Here is a 21,990-nt window from a genome sequence, read left to right as displayed (position 1 = left end):
GGGGGAACTAAGATCCCACAGACTGCAGGATGCAACCAAAGAAAAAAAGTGTATGCTTTTCTCGTGTTTAAAAAAATTTTTTTTATGTAGTACAAGTATCATATAAATATGCTGTAAGATTTTTAGACATTATTATGTATACACACTCTCTACATTTCTCATGGAAGCACAGGTTAAGAAAGAACAGTTTCGTGAATGAAACAAACCTGTCTTTGTTTGGTAAATACCAAAACACCACCCAACCACTTAAAATACAGGAGGAAGAAAAAGGAAGAAGAAAGAGTAGTTAATACCAGCTGCCACATATAAAAGTGATTTTCTTGCTCCAGTCCCCTGTTTACCTCCACCTTCCACCATCCTCATTCTCCAAAATCCATGGGAACAGCCAGCACAGAATACACAGAAAGCCAAATTTCCAGCTCTTTCAACAGCCAAAAAATAAATAAATAAAAAAATAAATAAAGCCTAAGAATATAGCTGGATAAATGTTATGTGCCAAGAATGCTGAATGGTGGCATTTTTCAGTGCAGAATCTTTATTGTAACAGTTTCAAAAACTGCTAACATATGTAATAAATATATCTATCAGATTCTTGTTGTTCAGTCGCTCAGCCATGTTTGACTCTTTGCGACCCCATGATCTGAAGCCTGCCAGGCTCCTCTGTCCATGGGATTTCCCAGGCAAGAATACTGCAGTGGGCTCCCATTTCCTTCAGGGGACCGTCCCAACACAGGGATTAAACCCATGTCTCCTGCATTGGCAGGCAGATTCCTTACTAACTGACTCACCTGGGAAGCCCACATGCCATTTAGGCTGCACAAAAACCCAATGATAAAGCTTGCTGCCATCCCCATGGCAAAACCGAGGCAAAGGTTAATCAAGCAGTCTAAGATTAAAGAATGGATTAGAGATGGAGCTGGTATTTAAACCTAGGCTCTTACTACATATGCTATCCTGCCTCTCCAAAGTACTCTACAGAATATTCTGAGTCATTAAACATTATGGGAACAATGATCACATCCACCTCTGATTTAAGAAGCTTAAGACCTGATTGAAAAGTAATTTATTTTTAGATACAGAATTCCTAATAACCTATTTCAAAAGTTTGTCAACACAATAAACAGTAGACTATATTATTTATGACAATGAATTTTAGAGTTGTATGATAATTATAGAAGAAGTATGAACAAAATTTTCAAATAAAAGTGCAAGAAAATCACAAACCTCACTACCAGAAATAACCACAGCTAAAATTACATGTGCTCACTTCCAGCTCTTATCATTCACACATTCTAAAATTAGAATCTCTCTGTAAATACAATTTTGTATTTTTTATTTGTTACAAGTATGAGCCCACATCACTAAGTCTTAGAAAAGCATTTTAACGGATATTTTATTGTCTACCACATGTCGGGTAACTGATAAATCTATCCTCCTATTCAGGTTATTTCCATTTTTTCCCTATAAATGGTACAATGATAAACTTCTTTGTAAATAAACCTTTGATCTGATCTCTTATTATTTCCTTGTAAAAATTATGGTCAGTGTATAATATAGGGCATTTGAAGATACACTGTATCAGGTCAAAGAACTGGGTTCTATACCAGACTCTCAATAATTACCTGGCTATGTAACTTTGAGCAAAGCATACAACTTCTACGAACCTCAATTTTTCAATCAGTTAGAAAACAGCATTATGATTTGTAAGTTTTTTTTTTTTAATCTCAAAGAACTGTTCTGAGAACCAAGTAAAATAATATATCTGAAGAACTATAAATCAAATAGAATTTATTATAACAAATGGTTTATATGAATATGACTCATTATTACCACAAAAACACTGAAGATGAGTAACATATGAGAAACTAAAATAACTTATATACAGTTGACCCTCATGTCTACTAACTAAAATTTATTTGTAAACCCAAAACCAATATTTAGAATGCTTCTGCAGTCATTTGTGAATATGTGCAAAGTAACAATAAACATGAGTTGCCTTATGCACACATTTCCAGTTGAGCTAAACAAGGCCAATACTTTGCCTTCTTGTTTAGCATTTGTGTGCTTTTTGTTGGTGATTTTGCTGTTTAAAATGGTCTCCAAGTATAGTGCTTACGTGCCATCTGAAGTTCCTAAGCAAAAGTTGATATATGGACTATATAAAACTCTCTGGCATAAAGTTTTCACTATTTGTAATTTACTAATTATCCTGCTTTTCTCTACTTATATGCAAACAGATTAACAGTACAGCAACAGTCTAAAATATTTTGAGATGTGAATTGGATTATTTTTTTGGAATATTAAACTTACTGTCCGATTTAGGAAGCCAAGTTAGAAAATATGTCTGGAATAGTAGTCATTTCAGAGGTCAGTGCTTTTTATAAATTTAAAATAGATGAGGTACTGAAAATGAGCAGTTATGTTTTACTCATTAAATAATCCAATAAGATAATTCTAATGCTTAATGAATCTCTGAAGAACAATTTTTATATCAAAGTGTAATACAGGCCCAGAATGAGCTAGTAAAAACTGCAAGTGAAAACATTTCAATAGACACTATGCTAAGAAAGTATTTTAAAAAGTAATCCTATAATGCTGTGAAAATTAAGAATTAGAAGCACAGTTATAATTCTGCGGCTCAGTTTCACAAAGAAATAAGCATATTTTGTTTTTGTCTAATACACAGGACAACTTAACAAAAAGAATGCAATATTATAATATGCAAGACTGTGAAGTGAAATCAGGTATCAGTAATAATTAATATTGTTCAGAACAGTTAAAAGTCACTGAATACTGCATACCATTTAAAATATCATATACTTTTTATATTGATAGTAATGTTCTGAAGAATGATTTAAGACATCAAACATGTACCCTAATTATAATGAAACAGGCCGTCTTACTGATTTTTTCTATTAAAACATCAAAAGCTGACATTGTCCTTATTTCTTAGATGTACACACGTGCACGTACAAATGTACAATGTCAAATTATACTATTTTTTAAAAGTGCATCAAAAAAAACAAGCAAACAAAAACAGTACATCGAAATAATTTGCTGAATTTAGCAAACATCTGAAGATACACCACTAAAGGCTTTTCATAAGCAAAAGAGAAAATTAACTGCTATCTATCATGGCAGAACAGTAATAAGTGTGACAGTAAGAAAATATGCAGAGAAAATGACACTAAAACATGAAAATCACAACTCAGGACAAAGGTGCAGAATGTGTTAGAGAATCAGACAAATATGTGTTTCTACTCTACTTTACTAGAGACTAGCTGTGTGATCTTGGGAAAAAACAACAGATTAACCTGTTTAAACCTAAGTTTTCTCATCTATAAAACTGAGACAACAATATAAACGTAATAGGATGTGTAGTAAATGGAACACACAGTATTTAGGAAAATGCCCTTAAAAAACTCAATTAATGGTCACTACTATTGATATTATTACTACTACTGATGTTATTAAAAGCAGCTTTGAAAAGCAATTTATTAAATATGAAACATTTAAAAATACATTAGTTCATACTTATTTTTCTAATAAAACTGTTTTATTCTAGTATATAGTGAGTAGCTCAGCTATGTTAAATTATTAAACATTTGTTTAAATAACAAACAAAAATTGTTTTAGATAAGACCTTTATGACCAAAGGATATCATTCCAAAACCAGAAGAACCACGTCACATACATCCAAAATTTGGTTGCCAAATATATTCCAAGGGGCAATGCACTATGCATTGAATGATCAAAAAAGGATCTGTAAAACACAAGTTTTATAAAATGTGAACTCTATATTTCATTGTAGAAATGACTATTTATTTATTTAAATGAAAATTACATCTATTCCGCATAGTAAACTTTTAACAAAACCCAGAAATTCAGGATGCTTAAATACGAAGGCTGTTTTCCATGGTGATCAGTAACACATGAAGGCACAGCTAAATGACTCAAGTCTGAAGCTACTTTTAATTCATCAAGAATTAGAATTTTATTCTATATACTTTCCAACTTTAGAATTTCATTGTATTCCTATTCTTTTAAATAAAAAACCCACTTTAGCATATATAGCAACTCTATCATCCAACTTACTACTCACCAAAGGCATGTTATAATTTTAACAAATGAGTGCAAAGTGAAGTGAAGTCGCTCAGTTGTGTCCGACTCTTTGCAACCCCATGGAGGAGCCTACAACGCTCCTCCGTCCATGGGATCTTCCAGGCAAGAGTACTGGAGTGGGGTGAGTAGTGCAGTGGGTTGCCATTTCCTTCTCCAGGGGATGTTCCCAACCCGGGGATGGAACCTGGGTTCTCACATTGTAGGCAGATGCTTTACCATCTGAGCCACCAGGGAAGCCCAAAGCAATCCCTGAGTTTTTCACTGCATCATTATTTCTCCTCACCTCACATTCCCACTAAGCTTTCAGCACATCTTTTCAAAGAGAATGAACAAGCTAGTTTGGAGGAATTAAAGGTCATTATTTACAGCATTTAGAATTCAGGAAAAAATAAACGCTGATAAATTTTATTAAACACTAAGCAGGATCAGCCATCCATGTACTTGCTAAGAAGGCAGAATTGGTGAATTCTTACTTACACCTCTTGGTGAAAGTAAACACTAAAATAAGATTAAGTTTCTTCCTGAGAGTTACCACACTGGTGCACTACCATTCACTCTCATCTCTGTGAATTATTTTCAGAACTCTCTTGTGAAATTCTGGTAAAGACAAAGTACTAAAGGAATGGAAATTAGGTGGGAAATTCTGGATCATAAATAACTTCCTAGTTTGCTGGATGGGCAATTTTAGGGCGATAGGATCTAAGGAAAAGAAGCAAACAGAACAAACACAATGTTTAGAGAACAAAGGAGAAAATCTTAAAAAATAACTGAGCCCACTTCATAGGCTTAGACTCTTCATACGCTTAGATGTCCCCTGTGCTACAACTACACCTCTTTCTTGCATACTGCCTATGACCAAAGAAAATTTAATTTCTATGGAAAGGTAAGCTCAGGCATTATACTTATCCAGAAATAAGCAATATATTACATGCAGAGTTCAGCGAACTCGCATTCATGTCTACTGAAATGTTTTAAAACTGTACTTTAGCCTTAAAAATGTTAGACTTAGTCACTAAAAGTACCTTTACAGTCATTTTTCACAACAATGTTAAAAACGTTAAAGATGTCAGATATAAATTTGCCAAAAATTCTTTAACATTAAGATCAAACATGTTACATGAAGGCAGTGTTCTAAATATACATTTTATATTATTAATATAACATTAATAGCCAGGTGCAAATTATGATTTTTACCTTTCTGGTTAAAAATACAGTTAAAAACAACACACTTACTTTGAAAGAAACTGTACTGTAGCCCAAACACCACCATACATTAGCCCTTTAATGAGCCAAGAATCAATATTTAGGTCTGCTATAAACCCAACCAGCCAAATAACTAGGAAAGGCGTTCCCAGCATTACTTTCTGCCGAAATTCCTGGACAGAAAACAAACAAAAAAAAAACACAAAGTTTTTCATGTTTCAAGTAACCTCAGTGTGAATCACTGTCACCTTTGTGAAAACACAAAGCAGGGGTGAGATTATCAAATACACCTACTATGTGCGGAAAGTATTCAAGGTGCTAGTCTGTCTTCTAGAAAGAGGTATTAAATAAACAATTTAAAAGTACTTGGTTGAAGTTGTGGAAAATGAGAACAGAAGTTATAAGAGTGGGTTTATACAGTCAGATACCCACCTGCTAACACATGGATGGGCTAAAAAACAGTTTATGATAATCCTACCCGATTTTAACAAGTGCATTGACATCTAAGGAGACAAGGGCAACCAGAATGACTGAAGGTCCAACAGCTGTATCAGATAAGGAAAACAGTATGTTTAACCTGGAGAAGATACTTTGAATGATACATGTAAATAGTATATTAAAATACCAAAGTAAAAGAATAAAATCAATTTTATTTACAGAGTCCCAGAGATCATAGAATGGAGATGATGTGCCTCTGAACACATATCAAAGTACAGGGCTTAAAACTTCAGCTGTAGTACCATTTTATATTTGTACTGGTCTGTTAGAAATACTCGTAAGTATAAAACCTGTCTGCTTCCTTCTAACAGCTATTACAACCATATCTTTGGAGCAACACACAGTCTATTGCCTCTCCTACGTAACAGCCCTTCACAGACTTGTAGGCAGCTATTAAGTCTTTCGAGTTACGTTCAGTTCAGTTCAGTCACTAGGTCGTGTCCGACTCTTTGCGACCCCGTGAATCACAGCACACCAGGCCTCCCTGTCCATCACTAACTCCCGGAATTCACTCAGACTCATGTCCATCGAGTCGGTGATGTCATCCAGCCATCTCATCTTCTGTCGTCCACTTCTCCTTTTGCCCCCAATCACTCCCAGCATCAGAGTCTTTTCAAATGAGTCAACTCTTCCCATGAGGTGGCCAAAGTACTGGAGTTTCAGCTTCAGCATCAGTCCTTCCAATGAACACCCAGGAATGATCTCCTTTAGGAGGGACTGGTTGGATCTCCTTGCAATCCAAGGCACTCTCAAGAGTCTTCTCCAACACCACAGTTCAAAAGCATCGATTCTTTGGCACTCAGCTTTCTTGACAGTCCAACTTTCACATCCATACGTGACCACTGGAAAAACCATAGCCTTGACTAGACGACCTTTGTTGGCAAAGTAATATCTCTGCTTTTCAATATGCTGTCTAGGTTGGTCATAACTTTCCTTCCAAGGAGTAAGCATCTTTTAATTTCAAGGCTGCAATCACCATCTGCAGTGATTTTGGAGCCCAGAAAAATAAAGTCTGACACTGTTTCCCCATCTATTTGCCAGGAAGTGATGGACCCAGAAGCCATGATCTTCGTTTTCTGAATGTTGAGCATTAAGCCAACTTTTTCACTCTCCTCTTTCACTTTCATCAAGACGCTTTTTAGTTCCTCTTCACTTTCTGCCATAAGGGTGGTGTCATCTGCATATCTGAGGTTATTGATATTTCTCCTGGCAATCTTGATTCCAGCTTGTGCTTCATCCAGCCCAGCATTTCTCGTGATGTACTCTGCATATAAGTTAAATAAGCAGGGTGACAATATACAGCCTTGATGTACTCCTTTTCCTATTTGGAACCAGTCTGTTGTTCCATGCCCAGTTCTAACTCTTGCTTCCTGACCTGCATACAGGTTTCTCAAGAGCCAGGTCAGGTGGTCTGGTATTCCCATCTCTTTCAGAATTGTCCACAGGTTATTGTGATCCACACAGTCAAAGGCTTTGGCATAGTCAATAAAGCAGAAATAGATGTTTTTCTGGAACTCTCTTGCTTTTTCCATGATCCAGCGGATATTGGCAATTTGATCTCTGGTTCCTCTGCCTTTTATAAAACCAGTTTGAACATCTGGAAGTTCATGGTTCACATACTGCTGATGCCTGGCTTGGAGAATTTTGAGCATTACTTTACTAGCGTGTGAGATGAGTGAGTTATGTTAGAAGACAAAATTAGATACTACAGTTGTGATCTAACAAAGCTCAGAGTGTAAATATTATTCTCCTCATCGAATATTTACCTTTCTGAAGGCCAAGATTTTTTTAGCACCCCTTTCATACCATTGGCCTCAATGAAATAAACACTTTTTTCATATAAATGACTATTTTCCCCAATTCAGTCACTGTAATTCATATAGTGAACTAATTGTGTAATTTTAACTTAGACTAATAAGTAAACATATCAACTTCAGAGTTTAATTTTATGCTGTTGTGAAATGTCATCCTTTCAATTTCTTTTTTATCTCTATTATGTGTGAATTTTGTATCAAGACATTAGAGAACATATAATTGGGAAGAGTATATGAGTAAGGGTGCATAAAGGTGCGACAGAAGGTGAACGCGTGGCATTTGAAAAAGTATTTTCTAAAACTATCTTTAATCTGGTTTGTTTTTAGTCAAGACATTTGTTTCACCCCAGCAATGGGCACATGTTTGTCCTTATTAAAAATTAAGACAATTTATATACAGTGAAATTCAGCCTTTTCTGTGTCTACTTCTGTGAGTTTTGATGAACATACAGTTGCGTAACAAGCATGAATATCGAGACACAGCACAGCCCCAGCAAGCCCCACAACAGCTTGTGCCACGAGGCGCAGCCCTGGTCACCCATAGTCTGATATCTGTCCTTTGACTTTTTCCTTTGCACGCATGTCACATAAAAGGGATCATACTGAATGCAGTCTTTTGAGTCTGGTTTCTTTCACTTAGGTAATGCATCTGACATTCATCCATTTGTTTCGTGTATCAGTAGTAAGTTCCTTTTGAATGCTGAGCAGTATTCCATTACAGACTTTAACACAGCCTGGCTATCCACTCCCCACCTGAGAGACTATGCTGGTCCCCAGTTTCTGACTGTAAATGAAGCCATCATAACATTTACATATAATCTTTTGCATGAACATCAGCTCATTTCACCTGGTGAAAAACCTACATGTTTGATTCCTGGATGTTTTTCAAGCTGCCATTTAATACACATATTACAATACTGTAAAGATGTAACAGTGATATGCTGCTTTTATAGCTACAGAAAATTTTATTTTATATTTGATTACAGAATTTTTCAATTATATAGTAAATCTGAAGGGATTTTGAAGTGACTCTACCACCCAGATTCAATCCAGTTCTTTAATTACACTTTTTATTTTTAAATAATTGCAATTTTTAATATGGTTTAAAAACTGATGTACAGTTAATTTACAGTGTTGCATTAGCTTCAGGGGCACAGCAAAGTAATTTCAGTCACACATATAAAGGAATATTTATATATATTTTTTTTCAGATTCTTTACCATTGTAGATTATTACAAGACACTGAACATATTTCCCTGTGCTATAGAGTAGGCATTTGTTGTTTATCTACTTTATACAGAGTAGTGTGTATTTATATAACTATATATAATATATATATAATAACTAATTTACCTCCCCCCACCCGCTATTATCCTTTCTGGTCACAGTACGTAAGTTTCTTTTCTATGTCTGTGAGTGTATTTCTATTTGGTAAAGATGTGCATTTATATTACTTTTTAAGATCCCACACATAAGTGATCTTGTATATTTGTCTTTCTCTGACTTAATGTGGTTTCTAGGTTCATCCATGTTGCAGCAAATGGCATTAGTTCATTTTTTATGGCTGAGTAATATTCTACTGTGTATATATACCGTTCTTATCTTATTTAGGCTGCTTCCATGCCTTGGCTATTATAAATAGTGCTGCTATGAAAACTGGGGTGTATGTATCTTTTTGAAATAGAGTTTTATCTGGATATATGCCCAGGAGTGGGATTGCTGGATCATATGGCAACTATTTTCAGTTTTTTTAGGAACCTCCACACTGTTCCCCATAGTGACTGTACCAATTTACATTCCCACCAAAAGCATAGGAGAGTTCCCTTTTCTCCACACCCTCTCCAGCATATATTATTTGTAGACATTTTAATGATGCCCATTCTGATTAGTGGGCTTCCCGGGTGGGACTAGTGGTGGCAAAGAATCCACCTGCCAATGCAGGAGATGTAAGAGAGATGGGTTCAATCCCTGGGTTGGGAAGATCCCTTGGAGGAGAAAATGGCAACCTGTTTCATATTCTTGCCTGGAAAATTCCATGGACAGAAGAACCTGGTGGGCTACAGGTTCCATGGGGTCACAAAGAACCGGACATGACTGAGCACACAGGAGAAAGAGGAACACAGGTGGGAGTGGGATTAGGCGACAGGGTGCTCTGCTGCCAATCTGGGAACATGCAAATATATACTGACTGGTGTGAAGTGGCACCTCACTGTAGTTTTGATCTGCATTTCTCTAATAATAAGTGATAAATAGCACCTTTTCACGGCCACCTGGATGTCTTCTTTGGAGGAATGTCTATTTAGGTCTTTCACCCATTTTTTTGATTGGGTTTTTTTTTTAATATATTAAGCTATTTATTATGAGCTTTTTATTTTAGAAATTAATCCCTTGCATCATTTACAAATATTTTCTCCCATCCCACAGGTTGTGTTTTGTTTATGCTTTCCTTTGCAAAAACTTTTAAGTTTAATTAGGCCCCATTTGTTTCTTTTTGTTTTTATTTCCATTACTCTTTAGAGATGGATCTGAAAAATATTACCATGATTTATGTCAAAGAGTGTTCTGCTTATGTTTTCTTCTAGGAGCGTCACAGTATCCAGTTCTACGTTTAGGTCTTTAATCTATTTTGAGCTTATTTTTATACATGGTGTTAGAGAAAGTTCTAATTTCATTCTTTCACATGAAGCTGTCTAGTTTTCCCAGCACCCACTTCTCAAAGGGCCTGTCTTTCTTTCGTTGTATATTTCTGCCTCCTCTGTTGTAGATAACTGACCCTAACTGCATGGGTTTCTTGCTGGGCTTTCTGTCCTATTCCACTGGTCCATGTACATCTGGACTGTACATGTACAGTACTATACTGTTTTGATTACCATAGCTTTGTAGTATAGTCTGAAGTCAGGGAGCATGATTCTCCCAGTTCCCCCTTTCCTTTCTCAAGATTGTTTTGGCTATTCCAGGTCTTTTGTGTTTCCAAAGAAACTGTAAAATTTTTTATTCTGGGTCAAAGAAAAATGCCATTGGTAATTTGATAGTTGATTGTGCTGAATCTGCAGGTTGCCTTGGGTAGTATGGTCATTTTAACAATACCGATTCTTTCAATTCAAGAACATCATATACCTTTCCATCTGTTTGGGTCATCTTCAATTTCTCTTATTAGTAGCTTATAGTTTTTTTAAGAGTACAGGTGTTTTATCTCCTTAGATAGGTTTATTCCTAGGTACTTTATTCTTTTTGATGCAATGGTAAATGAGATTGTTTCCTTAATTTCCCATTTTGATATTTCATTGATAGTGTATAGAAATGCAACAGATTTCTATATATTAGATTTGCATCCAGTAACCTTATCAAATTCACTGATGAGCGCTAGCAGTTTTCCACTAGCTGCTGCTGCTGCTAAGTCGCTTCAGTCGTGCCCGACTCTTTAGGATTTTCCACATATAGCATAATGTCACCTACAAACAGTAGCAGCTTTACTTCTTTTCCAATTTGGATTCTTTTAATTTCTTTTTCTTCTCTAAACTGCTGTGTCCAGGAATAAAATGTTGAATTAAAATTGGCAAGAGTGGGCATTCCAATCTTAAAAGAAATACTTTCAGCTTTTCATCACTAAGTATGATGTGAGATGTGGGTCAGGCAGTTTTAATAAAAAATGCAGGCAGATCCCAAGTATTCACTATCCAGAGTTCCCATCTTGCAAAACAGTATTATAATATCACAACCAGGATACTGACACTGACAGAATTAAGATGTAGAATATTTTCCTCACTACAAGGAATATTTCCATCCTTTAAAGCAACTTCCCTCATCCCTTACCCTTCATCCCCATATAAACCCCTGCCAATCACTAATCTGTTTTACATTTCCATAATTTTGTCATTTCAAGAATTTTATATAAATGGAATTATACAGTACGTAATATTACAGGATTGGCTTTTCATTCATCATAATTTTCTGGGTACTCATTGGGTTACTGCACATACCATTTAGTTCATTCCTTTTTATTGCTGAGGAATATTTCACAGAATGAATGTGTTAGTTCGTTTAATCATTCACCCACCGAAGGACTTTGGGGTTGTTTCCATTTGGGGTCTATTATGAACATATGAATGAATATTATGAATATATGAGTATGAATGCTATGAACATTCACATACAAATCTTTGCGTGAACGTCAGTTTTCATTTTTCTGGGATAAGCGCTTAAGAGTGATTTCTGGGTTGTATGGTACTGCGTGTTCTGACCTGCTCTCCAGGGTGCTGTACTGCTTTACATGTCTGCCAGCAATGTCTGAGTCTCTCAGCATCCTCAGCAGCATCTGGTGGTGCTGTAACTTTTTACTGCAGTTATTCAGATAGGTACATAACAGTAAGTCACTGCAGTTTCCATTTGAATTTCCCAAATGACTAAAATGATGTTGGAATATTTTTTCATGTGCCTGTCACTTTATACCTTTTTTGGTAAAAATGTCTCTTCTTTAAACTGTGTTCTAATTGGATTATTTGATTTTACACTTTTGAGTTTTGAAAGCTCTTAATATATCTTGGAAACTAGTCCCTTTGCTGGATATGTGGCTTGTAAATTCTTTATCCCAGTCTGTAGTCTTCATTTTCATTTTAATAACAAGGTCTTTCACAGAACATAAGTTTTAATTTTGATTCAAATCTGAATGATCAATTTTTACCTTTACAGATCATGTTTTATGTCAAATCTCTGTGTAGCCCTAGATTTTTAGGTTTTACATTTTACATTTAAGTCTTCAACAGTTTTGAGTTAATTTATTAATACCGTATGAGGTCTGAGTAGAGGTTTATTTTTTTGCCTATGCATGTCCAGATGTTCCAATATGAATTGTTATAAAGGCTATATTTCCTCCACTGAATCGTTTTTACACATCTGTCAAACATCTGCGGGCACTGTTCATGGTTCTAATTCTAGGCTCTCTATTCTGTTTCACTGATTATTTTATTCCTCCAGCAACAAGACTACCGAGTCTTGACAACTGAAGCTATATAGCAGGTGTTAAAACTGCAGGCAGTGATTCTTCTTTTTCAGAATTGTTTTAGGTATTCTAAGTCTACTGCCTTTCCAAGTAAGTTTTGGTTACACCAAAAAAAAAAAAAAAAAAGCCAGGATTCGAGAACAACTGATATATTTACTACATTGAATCTTCCAATTCATGAATACAATAAGTCTCCCCACTTACTTAGATCATCCTTGATTTCTTTCATTGGCATTTAAAATTTTTCAGCATACAAGTACTTTATCACCATTTACAGATCAACTCTCTAGGAAAATAACCTGAAGACTAGCAGAAAAGATTTACCATAACTAAAGAAATAAAGGTGGAACCACAATGAGATGGCAGGAAGGGGTGAACACAGTATAATCCGAGCTCACATCTCCAGGATCAGTGGACTTACAAATGGAAGGAGAATCACAATCCTAGAGGTCTTCCCCAAGGAAGAAGTGGTTTAAGCCCTATGTGGGGCTCCCCAGCCAAGGGGTCCCCTCCTACACTAGGAAGAAAAGCTTCCACACATCTGGCTTTGAAAACCAGCAGGATCCATTTCAGGAGAGCTGGAGGTCCACAGGAAACAGAGATTCTGTTTTAAAGGACACTGGCAAAATTCAGATGCTCCGAAGTACTAGCACAAAGAGGCAATCGTTAGAAGCCTGGAACAGATGTACTAGCTGAGCTTGAAGAGTCCTCTGGAGTGGCAGAAAGCAAATAAAAGACCCCTACATATACAAAAATTGGCGGCAGCTATTTTGGGGAACTTCTTTTACCCTAATAACACTAGGTTTCCCTGGTGGCTCAGCTGGTAAAGAATCCACCTGCAATGCGGGAGACCTGGGTTCAATCCCTGGGCTGGGAAGATGCCCTGGAGAAGGGAAAGGCTACCTACTATAGTATTCTCGCCTGGAGAATTCCATGGACTGTATAGTCCAAGAGGTCACAAAGAGTCAGACACAACTGAGCAACTTTCACTTTCACTAACACTAGGGTTGGAAAGCAGCGTTTTAGAATCTTCCCTCTAGCCTATTGGTCCCCAGAACCTGGCCCCACCCTCCATCCGGGCAGCACACCCCAAGCACTGCCCCTACCACCACCTGGGGCCACCCAAACAGCCAACCAATCAGCATGATACACTACAATAACAAACTGAAGAATAAAAATCATATGATTATCTCAGTAGATACATAAAAAGTTTTTAACAAAATTCAACATTTACGATAAAAATCTCAACAGAAGTGGGTATAGAGGAAACATATCTCAATATAAAAAAGGCTATATATGACAAACCCACAGGTAACATCATACTCAATAGTAAAAAGTTGAAAGCATTTCCTCTAAGATCAGGAACACAAAGATGCACACTCTTCTACTTTTATTGAACACAGTATTAGAAGTCCTAGCCACAGCAGTGAGACAAGAAAAAAAGAATCCAGATTGGAAAGGAAGAAGTAAAACTGTCAATGTTTGCAGATAACATGACACTATATATAAGACATCACCAAAAATCTATTAGATCTAATAAGTGAATTTAGTTACAAGATATAAAATTAAAACTAAACTCTGTTGGTTTACATACTAATAACAAACCATGAGAAAGAGAAATTAAGAAAACAATCCCATCTACAAGTACATCAAAAAGAATACAATACCTAGTAATAAATCTAACCAAAGAGGTAAAAGATTTGTACTCTGAAAACTGTTAAGACATTGATAAAAGAAACTGAAGATGGCACAACAAATGGAGAAACATACCATTCTCACAGACTGGAAGAACTAAAATTGTAAATGACCATATTACCCAAGGCAATTTACAGTTTCAATGTGTTCCTTATCAAAATACCAAGGCACTTTTCACAGAACTAAAACAAGCAATTCTACAATTTGTATGGAAACACAAATGACCTGAATAGCCAAAGCAATCTTGAGAAAGAAGAACAAAGCCAGAACATCACCTTCCTTGCTTTCATACTATACTGCGAAGGTACAACCACCACAACAGTGCAGCGCTCACAGAAACGGGCACGCCGGCCACTCACCGGAGAGATGCAAACCAAACCCAAACAGGATGCCACCTCAGACCTGTAAGAGTGGGTATCATCAAAAAGACGAGAAAAGCACAAATGCAGGTGAGGAGTGGGAGAAAAGGAAATCCTTGCCAACTACTGGTGTAACTGTAAATCGGTACAGGCACTATGGAGGGTCTGCAAAAAGTTAAAACCAGAACTACCGCACATCCCAGAAATATTACTTCTGGGTATCTACCCAAAGAAAACCCAAGGACTAAACAGAAAACATATTTACACCTCAGTGTTCACTGCAGTATTATTCACTGTAGCCATGATATAAAAGCAACTTAAGTGCCCATTGATGTATGAATGGATACAGAAGACGTGATCTACATATATAATGGAATATTACTCAGCCATTAAAGAGAATGAAGTCTTGCTATTTGTGATAACATGGATGGACTGAGAGGTATTATGCTAGGTGGAATAAATCAGAGAAAGACAAATATTACCACCACGTGGTCTCACTTACATGGGGAATCTAAAAATACAAACAAAACAAAAACAGACTCAGAGATACCAGAGGGGAAGGGGCTGCAGCTCAAAGAGATTAAGAGGTACAAATCTCCAGTTATAAAATAAATAAGCCATGAGATGTAATACACAGCATAAAGTATACAGTCAATAATATTATAACACATTTATATAGGAACAAATGTGATCCTATATATATATCCTATATATAGGATATATCCTATATATATAAATGTGACTTAATGTGATCATTTCATAATGTATACAAATGTCAAATCACTATGCAGTACATCTGAAACTGACATAATATTGGACATCAACTATATTTCAATTTTAAAAAGTTATGTTTACACTATACTGTAGTCTATTAATACCCTTATGTCTAAAAAAAAGCATATCTTTTAATTTTAAAATATTGCTAAAAAATTGCTAAAAAGTGCTAACCATCACCTGAGCCTTCATCAAGTCATAATCTTTTTGCTGGTGGAGGGTTTGAAATACTGCAAGAATTACCAAAATGTGACATGAAATAAGCAAATGCTGTTGAAACTGGCACCAACAAGACTTACTTGATGCAGCTTGCCACAAAACTTCACTTGTTAAAAAAAAAAGAAGAAATATCTGTGAAACGCAATAAAATGAGATATGCCTGGAATTTTCCTTTGTGTACTGTCTTTGCCTGCTTTTGGAATCATACGTCATTTCTATTCTGCTACTTGCCTATATAAGCAACTTTCCAATATTCTTGTAGGTGAAGTGAGTTTCCACAGACAGCATATAGTTGAGTCATGGATAATCCACACTGCTGATATCTTTTAATTGGTATATTTAGACCATGTATAGCTATTCTGGGCTTTCCGGGTGGCGCTAGGAGTAAAGAACCAATACAGGAGACTTAAGAGATAAGGGTTCGATCCCTGGGTCAGGAATATCTCCTGGAGGAGGACATGACAACCCACTCCAGGATTCTTGCCCGGAGAACCCCATGGGCGGAGGAGAGCTACAGTCCAGAGGGTCACAGACAGCCTGATGTGACTGAAGCAACTTAGCAAACAAACAGTTACTCTAACTACTGATATGTTAGGATGCTGCTGCTGTTAAGTCGCTTCAGTCGTGTCCGACTCTGTGCGACCCCATAGACGGCAGCCCAACAAGCTCCCCCGTCCCTGGGATTCTCCAGGCAAGAACACTGGAGTGGGTTGCCATTTCCTTCTCCAATGCATGAAAGTGAAAAGTGAAAGTGAAGTCGCTCAGTTGTGTCCGACTCTTAGCGACCCCATGGACTGCAGCCCACCAGGCTCCTCCGCCCATGGGATTTTCCAGGCAAGAGTACTGGAGTGGGGTGCCATTGCCTTCTCCGGTTTTGTTTTCTATTTGTTCTGTTTTTGTTTCCATTTTCTTTCTCCTACCTTCTTGTGAGTTACTGAAAAACTTTTCATAACTATCTATAAAAGCTTTTCAGAATTTGTATCTCTTTGAATAGCTTTTTTAGTGGCTATTCTAAGTACAATATAAATATAACTTATCACAGTATACTGGTGTCATCATTTCACCAATCTAAGTGAAGTGTGGCAACCTTACCTCCGTTATTATTCCTCTGTCCTCACCCGTTTACAATATAGGTTGTCTCAAATCAGTTCTCTACATGCATTTAGATCCACGGCAAAATAATGCGATGTTTGTTTCAACTGTCAAACATAGTTTGGAAGATGCAGAATAAGGAAAGTCTACTGTATTTACCTGTAATTTTGCTTACTTGATATTATGTTCCAAGAGCCTTTCTTTTATCACTTCCCGTCTCTCTAAAGAATGTCTCTTAGCCACTTTCAGGGCAGGACTGAGGTCTACAAATTCTGACTTTTCTTTTATCTAAAAATGTGTTCTTCTCCTTCACTCCTGAAACATATTTTCACTGGACATAGGATTCTGAATTGATAATTCTTTCCATCCAGCATTTGGAAAGTGCAGCAGCTGCTCCTGCCTGTACAGCGTCTGAATAGAAATCCACTGTTACTGGTTTTATCCCTACTGCTAAGGGGTGTTTAAGATTTTTATTTCTTGGTCTTTACTTTCCAGAAGTTTCACTATGATACATTTGGTTTGGATTTTATTGAGTTTACTCTGTTCAGGGTTTGTTCTACTTGTTAACCTACAAGTCTGTCTTTTGCCAAATTTGGGGACTTTTTGGCCATTGTATCTTTGAGCACGTTTTCAGCCCCACCCTCTTTTCTTCTGGAACTCCAATCATATCAGTGTCAGATATACTGTTATAAACACAGGCCCCTAAGGTTCTCTTTAGTTTGTTTTCATCAGTTTATCTCCTTTTGTTGTCTTCAAGGTCATTGATTCTTCTCTCTTCTCTTCTGCTGTTGAACTCATCCACTGACTTTTTAAAATATTTTTGATTATTTTAATTTTCAGTTTTACAATTTCCATTTGGTTCTTATTTACAGTCTATTTCTATATCTCTATTTCTTCACTAAGCCTCTATTTTTCACTTGTTTCAAGTATGTTCATAAATATTCACCGAAGGCTTTTTATGATGATTGTTTTAAAATCTTTTGTCACATAATTCTAACATCTTCGATATTACATTGGCATCTAATGATTCTCTTTTCATTCAGTCAGATCTTGATTCTTGTGTTGATGAACAACTTCTGTTTGAAACCTAGACGTTTGGGGTATTATGAGACACTGGGTCGTATTTAAGCCTTTCGTGTGGATTCCTCTGATGCAGGCAGGGGGACACCTTCTCATTACTGGCAGGTGAGGTGAAGTCCAGGATGCCGAGCGGGCCTTCACTGACACTGAGGAGGGGTTTCCTTAGTATTTATGGGCAGAGGTGGGGCTCCCAAGTCCCCGGTCCCCCTCCATGGGTGCCCTCCCTGGCTGGGAGTGCCTCATTCCTGTTTCCTATGTGATCGCCACTAACACAGCAGGGGATGGGACCTCACTGACAGCCAGTGGGGACAAAAATCCCGGCTCTCTACTCGACCTTCCCTGACACCACCCCAGGAGAGAAGCTGGGGCCCATCATTATAGCGTGGTAAGGTTGGAAAGCTGGGTCTTTGCTGGTATGAGTCAGGGTGGGTCCACAGCTTTTTCTGTTGTTTCTGGCTGTAGCAGAAATTTATTTTCTAAAAATTTCTACCTTGCCAAATACGCTGTCTCTTTTGTGGTCTCTGGCTTAAGGGCAAGCCTTTGGGGGAGCTGTTTTTGTCTGTACCCATTCATGATCCTGGGTTGTTGGCTTTGTCAGTTTCTCTTCTGGAAAATATGAAGCAAAAAAAGAAAAAGGAGGGAACTCACCACCACGTTACCCTTTGGATCCTTAGCTCCCTAACTCTCTGGCTTCTTCTCTCCATCCTCAGTCTTCCTATATTTGTTTTGTACATAATATCCAGGTTTTTTAGTTGTACTTGGAAGGAAGGAATAGGGAAAACTACATCTACTCCATCTTCCCAGATTTATTTTCACATAATTAATAAAAAACATTAGAGAGTAATACTTGTGAGATTTTCACTGCTAACAGAAGGGATCCTGGGTTTTTAAATGTTGAGAAACACTAATTGAGAGATTTCCTTATAACTCATCAAGATTCCTTTCATATCTGTCTACTATCAGTGTCCAAAAATAATTTTTTTCCTTTTGGGCTGACTTATTTTTAGTAAAAAGCTATTGAGTCTTGGGCGTTTTCTTGTTTAGTTTTAAATACAGAACATACTTCACAGACTAGCAAATCAAGTCATGTTCATAATTTAAATTTTTCTAATGTGAGATGGAAAGAGAATAGTCTATACAAATGCAAATATTTAATTTCACAAAGCCCCAGTTCATGAAATCATGAATTTTTATCTAGTGATTGCTTTAGATTACATAATATTTTTAAAGCTACTAATGCAAAAAGCTAAAACAAAAAAACCAGGAATATACAACTTCTGAACTGATCACAATAATATATGCAAATGTTAATAAAATTGTGCAGAACTTTTTAATGCAGCTCTCTTCTTAAAAGAAACTGTATTCAGTTTCTTCTTAAAAGAAACTGTATTCAGCTCTCTTCTTAAAAGAAACTGTATTCAGTTTCTGTAACAGTGATATATAGTTCATTACTGCTGTAATAAATAATTTTATAAACATCTAAAACTTAACTAAGCAAATGAAAGCATAAACATAATGAGATGTTCCAGAGTAACAAAAGACATTTTTATTAGTGGCCTAGTTATTATGAGAAATTAGCCACTTTTTACCCTGTTGAGCAAAACTGCTCTAAATCCTAGAGGACAGAGCAACATCAAAGTATTGGGGTGGCCAAAAAGTTTGTTGTGGTTTTTCTATAACACTGTATGGAAAAACCAGAAGAAACTTTTGAGCCCACTCAATAAATAATTAACTATTTTAATATCATACCTAAATAGTAAAATGAAAAGATGGTATGACATGCAAAAACTGCTCATTGGCCTCAAATATGGGGCTGAAAATGGCCAAGTTTATAAACTACAAATCTAATTCTTCTGATGTCTAAGTAATGGACCAATGGACTTTTCAGCTCATTAGGACATCAAGGAAGTCTAAATCCTATGTATCAATGAGGCATGCTTTCAAATCTGTTTCCCTTTACCCCAAACTTATTTTGTTTTGGTAACAAATAGATCAGTGTTAACTTTATATAAAAAGTATTACCATTAGAACCGCCTGAATAAGACATATATGATACCCAAGGCTTGCTGCTGCTGCTGTTAAGTCGCTTCAGTCGTGTCCGACTCTGTGTGACCCCACAGACGGCAGCCCACCAGGCTCCGCCGTCCCTGGGATTCTCCAGGCAAGAACACTGGAGTGGGTTGCCAATTCCTTCTCGAATGCATGAAAGTGAAAAGTGAAAGTGAAGTAGCTCAGTCATGTCCGACTCTTCACGACCCCATGGACTGCAGCCTACCAGGCTCCTCTGTCCATGGGATTCTCCAGGCAAGAGTACTGGAGTGGGGTGCCATGCCATTCAAATTGTGATTACTGACAAGTTATCAAATATCTCATCATTTATTTAGATATACCAAAAAAACTATCAGTCAGCTAATTTTTTCTTATAAGGAAATAAATTTTTAAGGAATACAGATCCTTCTTTTGGGGAAAATGTTCTTAGTTTTGAAATCATACAATTAGGCAACTAAGGCAAAAATCAAACAGCTTAAAACTGAAGATTTTATGGAAGATTTAAAATGAGCTTTCTATAGAGAACTGAATAGTAAGTTTCTCTCTCTCAATGAAAGTTACAACATACTACAAAAGAATGGAAAGCTTAAATTAACTATAGAGACGTAAGTAGTTTCAAAATATATAAGGACTAAAATTTTTCACAATTTATTATTATACTAACAAATACACTTAAAAGGAAAAGTTTTATTATCTCTCTATAAAAACTTAACAAAAGCTCGCTGAATTAAAGTTTGTTAGTACTGAACAGGCATCTAAACAATTTCACGTGCACCCATCCTTCTTAAACTTCGGTGTCTACCTTTATTCAGCTGGGTGAAATAATATTTTAAAACTACACTGGCCAATGCCAAAACTAAAGCCTATACACATGCTAAGAAAATATGCTTATGAATTTTACTTAAAAAGACTATCTGTTGAAAATCTTCAATCATGGATTTACCTTATCAGCTTTCAGCTTTCTAAGGAAAGATGGATTGTCATATCCCTTTGCCTGCCGTGCCTCTTGCAAATGGTTGATCATCCACACATTTTTTCTCTGCTTTGCCAAATCAAGTGCTGATTCGCCCTGATGATATAAGCAGAAGAAATTCACATTAAAAAAAAAGAAAACAAAGAAAAAGTAGAATATTTTAGCTACTAGCTAAAATTAAAGCACTTCCACAAAGATAAACGGACAGCACTATTAATTCATTAACATTCTTTTTACATCTGGCAAAGTCAATTACTAAAGACTCTAAATGATATATTTATGTTTTTCCACTTAAGGTACAGTCAGAAAATATATTTACACATCCTATTCTATAGACTATTTCTGGCTTGCATTTTAACTTATTTTAGAGAGTAATCAAAAAGTAGGTATTTTAGCACCTGCTGGATCAGAGGCTATCACTAAGTTTATGCAGTTATTCTAAATTCTTTAAGGGTTTCATTAGTAATAGTTATTGCTACAAACCATCCTGCTGTAATAACAAACTGCCAGAAATCTCTCTGTTTAATTTTAGTGATGAAAGAAGTCTAAAGAAGAGAAGAGAGAAGAAAAAGAGAAAACTTCCACTTCTACTACTATTATATTGGTATTCTTGATCATGTTAAATTCATTCACCCATCCAGAAACTTCCAAAGAGAACTAGGGCAGTAACAAAAAAGTTAATCTCATGTTAGAGACTTGCAGCTTCCTTTAATTGCAAGAAAAAGAACGCCAGGAAGTATAAATGACCAAAACTAAAATGTTTTAAAGGAAGTAAGAAACAAGAAATGAGTGTCCCCAATTCTAAATTTATGCTTCTTTAGGCCTTTATTAATTAAAAATCATATTTCTCCTTTTGGTAGTTATATACCTACATTTTTATTCTATTTCATAGTCTCCACTTTTATCTACTTCCTTAAAAAGAAAAAATAATTTTGTTTGCCAAAATTTCAAGAATTAAGGATGAATATTCAAAATTGCTTTAAAAATGGGGGAAATAATACTGAAATTTTATTTTTAAAAACTGGATGAAAATAAAGAAATAAGGAGGCCTGGGTGCCTTACTTAAGAGGGATAATTATTAATCAAATATGGAATATAGTTTATTCAATTTAA

The 21,990-nt window shown here is 36.2% G+C and overlaps 1 protein-coding gene across 2 annotated transcripts in view; it reads right to left on the bottom strand.

Moving 5' to 3' along the window:
- Positions 1–21,990, bottom strand: part of ZDHHC17 (zinc finger DHHC-type palmitoyltransferase 17) — a 100,478-nt gene that overhangs the window by 14,158 nt on the left and 64,330 nt on the right. For both annotated transcript variants that reach the window (XM_010804732.4, NM_001206069.1), the window contains exons 8-10: positions 20,848–20,973; positions 5,356–5,498; positions 3,663–3,763 (exon numbers count right to left, since the gene is read on the bottom strand). In XM_010804732.4, coding sequence (XP_010803034.1) covers positions 3,663–3,763; positions 5,356–5,498; positions 20,848–20,973 — 370 coding nt within the window. The remainder of the gene's footprint in view (positions 1–3,662; positions 3,764–5,355; positions 5,499–20,847; positions 20,974–21,990) is intronic.

This window comes from Bos taurus, chromosome 5 (genome assembly GCF_002263795.3).
Source record: "Bos taurus isolate L1 Dominette 01449 registration number 42190680 breed Hereford chromosome 5, ARS-UCD2.0, whole genome shotgun sequence".
Classification (NCBI taxonomy): Eukaryota; Metazoa; Chordata; class Mammalia; order Artiodactyla; family Bovidae; genus Bos; species Bos taurus.
Note: the sequence above shows the minus strand (reverse complement) of the source record. Positions and strands in the feature narration are given on the sequence as shown.